The 11,702-nt window shown below is 56.3% G+C and overlaps 2 protein-coding genes across 2 annotated transcripts; one reads left to right on the top strand and one right to left on the bottom strand.

The window, feature by feature from the left end:
• Nucleotides 1-83: 83 nt before the first annotated feature.
• Nucleotides 84-2,387, top strand: TGME49_215140 (hypothetical protein). The gene is made up of 2 exons (XM_018779676.1): nucleotides 84-691; nucleotides 902-2,387. The coding sequence occupies exons 1-2, from the start codon at nucleotides 616-618 to the stop codon at nucleotides 1,888-1,890; spliced, it is 1,065 nt and encodes a 354-aa protein (XP_018635707.1). The 5' UTR covers nucleotides 84-615; the 3' UTR covers nucleotides 1,891-2,387.
• Nucleotides 2,388-2,637: 250 nt separating this feature from the next.
• AP2X9 (AP2 domain transcription factor AP2X-9) lies at nucleotides 2,638-11,650 on the bottom strand. Its single transcript, XM_018779677.1, has 3 exons — nucleotides 10,946-11,650; nucleotides 4,664-10,071; nucleotides 2,638-4,354 (listed from the first exon to the last, which is right to left on the bottom strand). Exons 2-3 carry the CDS (start codon nucleotides 9,456-9,458, stop codon nucleotides 3,522-3,524), a joined length of 5,628 nt encoding a protein of 1,875 aa, XP_018635706.1. The 5' UTR covers nucleotides 9,459-10,071; nucleotides 10,946-11,650; the 3' UTR covers nucleotides 2,638-3,521.
• Nucleotides 11,651-11,702: the final 52 nt, after the last annotated feature.

The raw sequence follows: 11,702 nt of genomic DNA on the forward strand, positions 1-11,702 counted from the left end.
TCTTGTGAAGATAACCGACGCATGCAGGCGTATCCATGGGATCTAGTGTAACGGCCGTATCGTTTCCACCTGTCTGAAACAATGCGTATGATTCATTGGCCGTTAGCCGCTAGTATGCATGGATCTATCCATGCAGAATACATGGTGTCTGGTGCTTTGAGACCGTACAATAAACGAGGACAGGAAGCTTCGCTACGTAGGATAACGGTTTTTGAGGGTGTAACGAAGATATAAAGTCCACGTGTTGCAGTCTAAGGGTCAGATAGTGCGGTGACCGGAAGTAATCGAATAGCTCTGAGACACGGCGCATAACGCTGCGGAATCAATACTTCTGTCAGGAGTCACGCGCTTGAGTAGAAGATTTCCAACTGCCGTTGAAATTGTGTCACAAAATCGAAATAAAATGACATCGATGTGGCTAGTCCATGTAGTTGGCTTTGCACGACGGCTCGGGCATGGGGCACACGCGTGTGGCGAGCAGTGCGTTTTCACACAGGGTGCAGATCCCAGCACATTTTTATTGTATTTTCAACGTAATCGCTAAACCTATTCCTTGGGAGACTGAGACCGATCCCCAATTCACACTGTTATGAATCTTTTACAAACATCGCTAGCATGATGGCCTACAATCGGTTCAGTGTTGTGTTAATTGCGGCGGCTGCCTTCGTTTGTGGGCTTCTCCAAATTCCAGGTACGAGAAGAAAAGACGCGGATCGGTTTCCGTTAGAGACATAGCACATTCCTGCTAAGGATTCTGGCGAAATGCTCAACAAATGTCGTTGAACACACCACCGCTGTCTCTTGAAGTGGTGCAGAGCATTCCGTGCTAAGTGTTCACGACTCTTGTGTTCAGCTGAATAATGCAGTTCTCCTGTGTCATAACAATTTACCATGTTTCCAGCGTCTCTGTGGCTCTCCTCAGGTGCTTCTGCTACTGGTGCTCAAGTAGTCAAGAGTTCCGCAAACTCGTCAAGTGATGGCACGGAGCAAAACGCCCGCATGATCAGTATCGAGCAGATCCAAGATTTATTCACGGCGTTCGTGGGAAGTCAGTTCGCAACAGTGCAGGAGAGACTCGCCGTTGAGGCACTCGTGGACTGGGCCGTCGCAGAAAGCGAGACTGAAGTTTCCGAGGATCATGGTAATTTTGAGTCAGACGAAAATAGCTTTAATGCGGTCGTCACCAGGGTAGCAAACTCTCTGATAGCAGCCATGCCTACAGGGGGGGATGGTGAAACGAAGAACTCTTCTGCATCGCGGGGCCAAACTAGTCTGTCGTCCTTCCAAGACATTGAAACGTTGATACAAAAGAAGAAAGCATTGAGAGATTCCTATGAGAGCGTAGCTGATGCCTTCTGGTCTTTTGTGGAATTTTCTCGAATGCTGCCGCGTGTAACAAAGAACTCTTCGACGAGCGTTTCCGATTCCTTAGCTGAATTGACGGCGCCGACAACAGTAGCGGTTACGGGAACACCAGGAGAAAGAAATTTCTATCGCCCATCGGCAGGCAATTCCGAAGTAACTATGTTCCTCAATGTATCGCCGATGGTGCTGCTTAACCGGATTTGTCGAGGCCAGCGAGTGGCCTGCGCCGAGATGTTTCAGCTATCGTTGTACAGTGCGATACAAGAAGTTGCAAACGACGACATGTTCACACAGGATCGCCTCAAAATGGGAAATGTGGGACTGCGAGGCTCCGGAGTACAGCAAGCTATCATCATTTATGACGATGGTGACCTGCGCTTCGCCGATGTTTTGGAATCCGCGCTAGACGATGTTCAGTTCTGCAGAGAAGATCCTTCACGTCCCATCTGTCAGACGATCACCGGTCAAACTCTTGCGGAGAGCAATATCACGCCGAAGGTCATAAGCAAACGTGTTATAGAGTAATGTTATTATGCTTTCGTACGCTCAAAGGTTCCACTCGGTGAATGCCTTTTTGTGTTGAGAGGCTCCCACTTCCCTCAACAATGGTTCTTGCTCTTTTGTTGTCTATAACTTGCCACCGCGGCAAATCTACGCACGCGACTGCTGGCAAGGATGACAGTCTCTGCACTCTTGTTGCTGGTGCACTCGAAAGAAATAATGTGCATCGTAGTTCGAAATACAGAAACATCTGCCACGTGGAACGGTCCCTATCGGCGCACCACTGCTCTAGAGGGGCAGATGCTACAGTCTCAAGGCTGAAAGACTTACAAGTCCCTAGAATGGAACACAATCAACGTTGTTACGGAGACGCGAATTCGTGCGCGAGCCGGTACTTCAGAACACAGTTTCTTTTCGTGGTTAGCAGACTCTGTCCGTCCATAGTCTTACAGTCAGCAGTTGCACTCCGATCGTCGGCACCGTGTGTCTCGCTGTCTCTAAAACGTTAATGCATATATGGATGAATGCTTAGAGCGAGAGTGATAATGTAAGTGAGTTGTGCATCTGATTGTTGATTGAGCTGCTACCAAACCAGATGTGGTAATGCAGTGTCCTGACTTTGAAAAACTCACCGGTCTCCAAAACGGAACGCTGCCATCATTATGGAGACGCAGATTCGTGAGCGCCCCCTTACTTTTTGACAAGGAAAATTGTTTCGGCGCAGTTGCTTTCGCGCTGTTTCGCTGTGTCGTCAAAAAACAGGAGGCTTCTGACGCGACATATATTGAAATGAATCCTGTTAAGAAGCGACTTGCGATTTAGTGTACGCCCCGGAGGGGCACACCAGAGTTTCGGGTGGGGGCGTTGAACACACATTACCGGACAGACGCACGAAAACTCTTGAAGGAAACGTCAAGGTCGACACACGGCATCAAGGAAACCTTGCGGAGTATCGAACTGGAGTTGCGAAGTGCTCACGATAAGAGAGGTACACAGAAGACCCCGCTACTCAGCGGGTAACGAGCACGCTCACCCACCTTCATGCAGAAGAACTTTCGGCATGCATCCCCCTATACCGGAGTTGTACGTGGTGGCATAGGCACATAAAACTTGAAGATCTACGCGTGATTCTCGCTCCCCAATTTCCCGATGGCCCATTCTCCCTAGGAGTCAGAGAGGCAAGACACATCAGTTCCCCACCCTTGGAGACCTTCCACAATTGCACAGTATAGCGAGGAAACGGCGAAAGCGCATCGTGCCGCTCCCGACCCCGTCGTTCGAAACTGTGGACATGCGTTTCACTGGCAAACATGACTGTACGGAGAGCTCTGAACGCGAAACGGCACAGTGAGATCTTTGGTCGGAACGAGAAAACGGGTACGCGCCATGTCACACAGTGGCGTCCTTCGCAGCCCAGCGCGCCTCAGAAATCAACGAGGTGGACGGTTTGTAAGTCGGCGACACAGGTGGTGTCTATTTGGATTCTTCTGCTTCCGACACAAAAGTATCCAATCGAAAACGTCGCAACACGACCTGGTCTGCTTTCCAGCTCCATTTCGGTCCAGCGAATTTCCGAAAACGAGAACTAACGTTCGGCATTCCCCGGCACTTGGTTGTAGATCCCTGCATTCGCGAAAAATTGCGAAACTTCTTTTCTAGGTCAAGTCGTGAAAGCAGACTTGCTCAGCCTGCGTCCCAGAGTTCCCCGCAAAGGTGAAGTCTCCGGCTCCACCAGCTGGAAAGCTGTTGCTGCTGCTGCTTCCACTCGACACCTCGAAGCACGGGTGATCGCGCTCGACGCATGCGTTCATGAGCATGACCATTTGCCCAAAGTCGCGGTTGCCGCCCGCCGCCGCGGTCGGTGCAGACTTCTTCCCTGGACTGTTCTTCCTGGCGACAATCCCCCCCTCAGGCTGCATGGCCATCAGCGAAAGAAGGCCCTCGTCGCCCCGATCGCGGACTTTCTTGACCTTCCGCTCTTCGTTCCCCTTCGCCACACTGGCTTCTGCGCAAAGCGCATGGACATCGCCGAGCGCCACTGCCAGCTCTTGCTCGAGAAGCAGTCGACAGCAGCGGTCCAGCGAGAGAACATCGCTGTTTTGACTCGCGCTCTGCTCTGGACTGCTCTCGAAAGTCTCGACAGTCGCGCTTCCCCGCTCCGCGCCTCCGGAGCCACTCAGCTCCTTTTCCTGCACGCTCTCTTGCGGCAGCCGCTGCAGGTGGGGCCGACCTTCGACGCGCTCGGTTGGCGCCGCCTGAGAGGCGCTGTCTGGGAACTTGGCTGGCTGCGGGGTTTGGCGCCCAGTCTCCTTCGGCGGAGACTGAGGGCCTGAAACCACCAGGCCACTCGCAGGGAACGCAGCAGCTCCGACGGGAGCCTTGAAAACTGCCGCCATCCCCTTTTGAAGCGTATGCGCCTCGCCACTCAACAACTTCTCAAGTCTGCACTGGCGAGCAAGCTGCCGTGCTGCCTCGTAGCCGTACTTGCCTGAAACGGAACGACACACACGCAAGACACGATACAAATACAGAGCTGAGCTGCGAACAAGAGCCTCAGAAAATGCGACAGACCCTAATTGGGAATGCATAAAGACCATCGAGTTCTTCATTTACACAACCCCAGCTGCGTGGTAACAACATCCGTGTCTTCTCTTTCCTCGATAGCGGGGCCTCCAACGCCCAACTCACTACTGGCGAGGGTACGCTCAGCTTGTTTCTACTTATTTCCCCCTCAAGTCTCCGCATAGAAGACGGTTCGGGTCTAGAGCACCGCGTGCGACTGGCTTAAATGGCTTACCAGCTGACCAGCTGCGCTGATACTCCTTGCCGTTTCGTGACCAGGTGCAGACCCAGCGATTGAGAGAGCGGTTGAAGAACACCCCGCGCATGGTTTCATCTTGTCCTGCAGCTGCGATGGCGGCGGCTGTGTTGCTTGCAGCTTCGACTCTAGCGCCCACAGGTAACCTGTTTGTTGTTCGTCCGTTTTCGGACTTGATTGCTCCAGCGGAATTACCGAACGCGCCGGATGCGCCGCGATCGAGCAGCAGGCCCGGGAGCTGGGTGCCGGCTTTTCCGTTGGGTGCTGCATGCGCAGGACCCGCCGAATTCGAAGCTGCTCCCCTCTTCTTTCTTCCCTCCCCGGCGGTCGCAGCAGCTTCCAGGCTCTCAGGCGCGAAGGCCTTCGAGGCACCGCCCGCCTGGTTCAGAGCCAAAAGCACCCGTTGCTCTCCGGCGAGGGGCCCTGCGAACTGTCCAGCCTTCTTGCACTCCAAGCGAGTTGCTCCCTGCGCCTTTGCTACGGTGGATTGCTGAAACTCCAAGTCTCCGCCAGCCTTGCTTCCCAATGCCGTCTTTTTTATCAACTCGGACACCGCAGAAGCGCCGCCGAGTCTGCTGTCGTCAGACGCACTCGCCAAGAACTCGCCCTTCCCTGGAGACAGGACGCCGAGCCCGAGCGACAAGTCGCCCTTGGTACAGGTGGGAGTTGCATTTCGCAGGAGCGTCAAGAGCTGTTCTTCGCAGCTTCCATTGACCGCGTTGCCTGGCGTATCCGCAGCCGCACGCGCGCTCCCGACGGTCCTTCGGCACTTGGCGGGAGGCTCGCGAAGCGCGCTCTCGGAGCCCCACCAGCCTGTTCCGTCGCCGCTGAAGATGTCACTCCCTCGGGTCTGCACGCATGCAGCCAAGGGCGCCAGATCGCTCGCGCTTCTGCGGCTCCTGCGACTGCTCGCGTTGGTTTCGTCGTCCTGGCTGCTGGATCGACTGCTTTCGCTCATGTGGCGATCGCCGTCCCCACCAGAGACAGCCACTCGCTCCTCCTTCGCGGACCCCGAGGGCTGCGAAGCCTGAAGTCCGCCGTTCTGGAGCTTCTGCAACACTTCATCCAGCAGGCGCGTCCCACGTTCAGCCAAAGTCTCGGTGCAACAGTTCTTCAGAATCTCCGCCTGGACGCTCGGGTGCCGCCGCTTGTTCACACTCGCAGAGAGGTACAAGTCACCACAAGGGGAAAGACGAGAGGACACGTCTGAGAGAGAGCTGTCGAAAGAATAGACTCCTGCGTTAACCCCACCGGCGCACGAACGCCCCTCCTGGGTCCCCTGCAGCGACGAGGCGGGAGACGCAGCTGAGCCGGTACTCGCCGAGCCCAGTTTCTTCTGACTCTTGCGCGACCCAGAGCCGGAGCCCAAGGCGCCCTTCTTCGCGGGCTGCACGAGCGCCGGCGGCGCAGTCCCAAAGTGGACAGCGTCTGCAGGCACACTCAGATCTTTCTGGCCCCGCTTGCTCCCGCGCGAGTGGCCGAAGAGCGGCAGGCAACTCCCTGCTAACTCTTGAGTCTGTGCAGGATCTCGACAGCAGCGGTCGGCACCAGTCGATTCCGCCACTCCGCACCCCGGAGCGCACGCATCAGCGGGCGGCAGAGGAAAGCCACTCCTCGCGAGCTGGTTCGCGCTATCTTGGTGGCACAGCGGCGAGGAGAAGGCTGACGCCAGCGCCGCTTGCCACGAAGACGCGTTCGAGTAAAAGTCCTCTTTGTGATTTGCACCTTTCACGGCCACGGCCCCTGGGAAGAGCTCCGAAGCGAAATCCGACTGCAGAAGAGGCTGTCGCTCCAAGAGAGTCGCGAGAGCTTCCTCTCCGCCAGCTGCTCCTGTCTCTCTTTCGGTTGGCGCCCCGCGAGGCCCCTGGTCGAAGGTGACGGCTGGTGCCGCGTCGCCTTCCGTCTGAGCTTCCACCTTTTTCTCAGGTTTCACCCGCTGCGGAGAGAAATACGTCCTGGCTGCGTTCTGGGTCACTGCGGAATCTGCCGCGGATTCGCCGTTTCCGGTCCGCCTTTGCGAGGAGAGGAGCGCACCCTCCTCGAGATCGAAAGGAGATACACCCGTGAGGGAGGCGGCTTCCGAGACGCCGAATCTCTGTCCAGAGACGGACCCACTCGATGGCGAGAGGGTCGCGTGACTTGGCTCATGCGGGTCATTCTGTTTGCCTCCGGATAATCCCTGCGCGGACACAAGTCGCGAGCTACAGGCCGAAGCGGCCTTCGTACTCAGTGCGCCTGCGCCTCCCGCCTGGAAAACCCCGTCGCTGTCGAGGCCGGCCAGAGGTCCGAGGAACGAGTCGCCCCCCGAGACAACCTGTTCACCGCCGGTAGACACCCGTCGCTCCCCGCCGTTGCCTTGAACCATTTTGTAGAGGCTGTACGCCCGTTCCAGAGAGCCTACCACTTTCAGAAAGCGCCCGACGGGGCACTTGCTGACCGAGAGGAAGATCGACGCGTTCGGCGGCAAACCCTGCAGAAGCAGAAGTGCGAGAAGAGACCACCCGGCGCTCTTCTCGTTTCCCCGACCTTGGGCGCAGAGCTCTAGAACCTCCAGCGCTGCAGCGGCGGTCTCGTGCGGGAAGCCTCCGTCGTCCTCGGTCTGCATGGGGGCCTGTTGCGCGGAGTCTGCGGCGTCCGACGCGGACGCAGCAGAGGGCCCCTCAGCTTTTTTGTGGCATTGAGAAAACAAACTCGACGTGCACAGCGGAGCCATGAGGTCCGCGTAGTGGAAGAGAGTCGCCTGAGCCTTCGCCGCCAGACGCTGGACATGCCACGCGTAGAATTGGCCTTCGTCTTGGCGCTTCAGAGGGGGCAGGAGCTGACAGGCGTGCTCGAAAAGTAGCAGAAGCAGCAGCTGCAGGTCGACCAGGAGTTGGTGGGGAATCGCGACTGAACCTCTCGTCTCCGCAGACGCGGCCTCCTCAAACAGCGCGTCAGAGACGGGTGCAGCCGGCAGCTCAACAGCGGCGAGGTCCGGAGGCACCGGCGGCGGGAGAGCAGCGCCGGGAGAGCGGAGCGAAGCATTGGAGAAAGGCGGAGAAGCCACTTCGGGTAACTCGGGCGACGAGGACAGAGACGACGGGGCGGCGGGAGAGCCGGATGCAGTCAAGCCAGCCACAGACAAAGACACGCTCGAACGTCCCGCAATAAGGGACGCTTGCTGTGGTAAGGACACAGCATCTGACCACTGGCCTGCAGGTGCAGCCGCGGATTGCTCACTGGACGCCATACTTTCCTTCCTCGTCCACTCGCCGCGGGCCTGGCGGAGCGGGCTGAGGCCGGTCACCTTCTCCACGTCCGCCACCTCCGAGTGTACAGACATGAGCTCGGCGGGCACAGTTCCGGCCTGCGGTCCGTTCGACGGCAACAGCAGAGACGCGGAGCCGCCCGATACTTGTCCGAGCGACGCGACTCCTGCGCGGTGCCTCTCTTCGTTCGAATCGCTCGACGACAGGCTGTCCACCACATACGTTTCCGTCGTCCTTCTGGAGTCACAGAGACCTGCGGAGTTTCCGTCCGCTGCTCTTCCGGGTGCACTCGCCGCACGGTCCCCGTCAGCACTGGCACTTGTGTCCGCAATAGAAACAGGGAACCAATTCGGTCGATTTAGAGGGGTGGCAAAGTTGCTTCCTTCAGGCTGAACTTCAGCGCTTCTTGAAGACGTCTCGAGAGTCTGCGTGGAAAATGGAGTAGCCACGACAGCCTTCGCGACCAGGGCAGAGCCTTCGGCGCCAGCGGGCAGGCTGGCACTGCGTTCACGAACTTCGGGACTAGAACTCCTTTCCTGGCGCGAGTGCACACCGCCTTTCGACGCTGGCGCGACGAGAGGAGTGAGCATCATCAGCATCATTTCCAAACTACTGTCGGCCTCGGAGCCACCAGAAGTCGATCGTCTGTTGGCATGCACCTGCGGGAGGTTCTCAGCACCCTCGGTCTGAAGTGTCTGTACTGCGGCCGAAGACAGCTGCTCTGAACCACTTCCGGAAACGGCGCTCGTGCCACGAGCGGCAGCTTCCTTCACAAGGCCGACCAAAGGTTCAGCGTTTCCCGCGAGAGGAATGGCTCTTTGACTACAGACTGGGTCGTTGGAGAAGAAGCAAGAACCTTCGTCCTGGGTGCCGAAACCCACCTCGGGACCGCAGCACTCCGGCGTGGTGGTAGAGAGGGAAGACGCCCGGCAACTCATCGGCGACTCCAGCCCTTTGAATCCTGGAGGAGCAGACCCGCAGGTTTTTCTGAAGGCGTTGCTGACGGAGTCGCTTGGAACTTCGGCTTCTGTTTTTTCCAGGGAAACGTGTGCAGGGAACTCTTGGCAGTGCCGAATCTCGTCGCTCTGCCCAACGAGGTCACCTCCACTCGAGGGAGCGCCGCTGTGGACTGGAAGTTCGCCGAGTTGACCAGTTAGAAGGGCTGCGTCTTTTGCCTTGTCGCCATCATGTGAATCCGCTGGAGAAGAAGCGTCGCTTTTGGGAGCCACCAGACCGGACAAAGTCGCGTTGCAAGCCGAGCTAATCGAGGGCATACGCGACGGCGCACGTGAAGTCGCTGGTGCAGTGGAAATGTCGGAGACGATACTCGCGGTCCGACACTTGTCGCTCACAGAGGAAGCCATCTCGTCGGCACTGGAGCTAAAGGAAAGACTGTTTCCTCGAGTCACCACGTTGGAAATGCTAGACGACGGAAGGCCCAGAAGCGACATGTCTTTCGCCTGCGACACGACAGCTGAGGCTAGAGGGTCGCCGCCGCAGAGCGGCTGCTTACTGGGGAAGGACATTTTTCCGAACCCAAAAGACAGACATCGGCGACACTTTTTGACGGGTCTGAGGAGGAATTCTTCGCACCAGGGGAAAGGTTTTGTCTTCGCGAGAGCGGTGGTTTTCCACCTGGAGGAAAAACTGACTCGAAAAAACGTGAGAACGCTTCGACGCGAAGGAGCCACTTCCGCGTGCAGAACGGGCCGGGGAAAGTATGGACGAGGTGCTCAGAAAAGGCGGACTGGTACGCAGTGACACAGAAAGAAAAGGAAGTTGGGTGTCGACGCGATAAAATAAAAATGTACAGGAACGGCGGGGCTTGTCGCTCTTCACATACTGAGCAGAGTCGGGCACGCGCGCGAGACGACGAAGAATTGCGTTCAGGAAGTTCCGGAAGCACAGTTTTTGCCTGGAAAATGGAGTGTCAGCGAAATGGAAGAAAAACAGTAGGCGATACACTTGACGAAAAACTCGGGTGCAAGTGGGAATGGGCGACGACGCGGAATTTCCGTGAGATGCACAATGCACCTCAAACAAATCGAGTGCGGTCACTCGCCCCCTCCCGTGTCGAAGCCGATGTTAGCCAGGACGCTCGTGCACGCCACTTCTCGGAAGCACGCGCATGAGCGGATTCTGCGAAAAAAAACAAACACGGAAAACTTTTCGAACAGTTTTTGAGAGGCACAGGGGCAAAAAGTGCGGCGGGCGCACAGAGGAAGTTGAAAACGAAAAGTGCCCGCAACACGCAAAGAAGCGGCAAAAAGGAGCGCCTCGAGAAAGGCAGGCGGCGTTTCCACAGGCGCACCTAAAAATCGAAATGTCTCTCGAAAAAGATTCATCGAAAACAGCAGACACGAACCTCGAGAGTGGAAACGGCGGTCCCGCGCCGAGTGGTGTCTGCGCCAGATAGCCTCTCCGGTGTGGCATTAAGCTCGAGACATGTCTACCTTTATCGCGGAACGAGAACGCAAACGATGAGACGGGAAAAAACAGAGTGACTTTGTGGGAGTGTGAAAAAACGAAGACACATTCAAAAGCGAAAAGTGGAACCCGTCCAGAAGTTTTCAGGAGCGCGGAAGAAAATATCGACACCCACGACCGCAGGGGGCAACACACAATACCCGCACAAAAGGTTTGCCCTCCTCTCGCGCAGGTACCCGGTTCGATGCTTTTGAGGGTGTTTCCTCTGCCGCCTCAAACGACGTAATCGAAACAAAAGACGGGGTACAATCACTCCCACGGATACCTTTTGCTGCAAACACGGAAAATGTGACTGCAAACAGCCTTGTTCTAATAACTCTGTTGTCTAAACACGCCTCTCGATTCGCAGCGCCGGTCTAGAGGTAAAAGACACGGACGTGAGTACGCGACACGGAATCCTCTGAACTCCCTATTATAGCCCGCCAAAAGACACGCTGAATACGATGGTTTGCCTCCAACGGGAAACTCTCAAATCGGGAAGGGAAAGAGTCAAAAAATGAATGGGAATAGGAGGTTTAGTTCTTACGCTTGAGCGTTTTCCTCGTAGAATGTACTCCCGTGTATTCGTGTGTACGCCGTTCGCCTCCGAACCACGACACGCCGGTCCCGATTGAACAGCTAGACAAGGGAATGGGGGACACCAGACACCTGTTTCTCCGCGAATCCTGGGCGCTCCAGGAAAACGGAGACTGCGAACGAAAAATTTGCCTCTGCTTGACAAAAAATAACGAAAGGCAAGAATTTCTACCGGGTGACAACTCTAAACTCCGTGCGTCGACTTCAGGCAGGACAGTGGGCCGCCTACACTCACCACGCGGCCACAGGACACGGGAGTCGCGGATGATTGGTGACAGTCGGAAGAGGAAGCTCGCTCATAGAAAAACGGTGAAGAATGTGTCTGCAGGCAGGGAGGAATATGAAAAACAACACTGCCTCTTCAGGTGTGAGATGTACGGCATATATCGACGGCAGCACCCACAGTTGAAGGCACACCGCGCGCTCTCCCGTACAACGCCAGGAAGACGTACTGTCGATAGAATTGTGAACCACGGATCGGAGAACTCGAAAAGACATCAGAAAATTCGCCTATCTAGAGATATCGCACGGGCATGACCATGTGTAATATGTTTGTGTCTGTATCTGAGCGGGAAACTGTCGGAGATGTAAAACGAGTGACGTAGGCTGAAACACAGGATATCGAGACACAGGCCTATCTCAATGCGCGCTCGCGGATGAGGCTGACCAGGACACAGCCGGCCTCTGTAGACACAAGACGATGATGG

This window comes from Toxoplasma gondii, chromosome X (genome assembly GCF_000006565.2).
Source record: "Toxoplasma gondii ME49 chromosome X, whole genome shotgun sequence".
Taxonomy (NCBI): domain Eukaryota; phylum Apicomplexa; class Conoidasida; order Eucoccidiorida; family Sarcocystidae; genus Toxoplasma; species Toxoplasma gondii.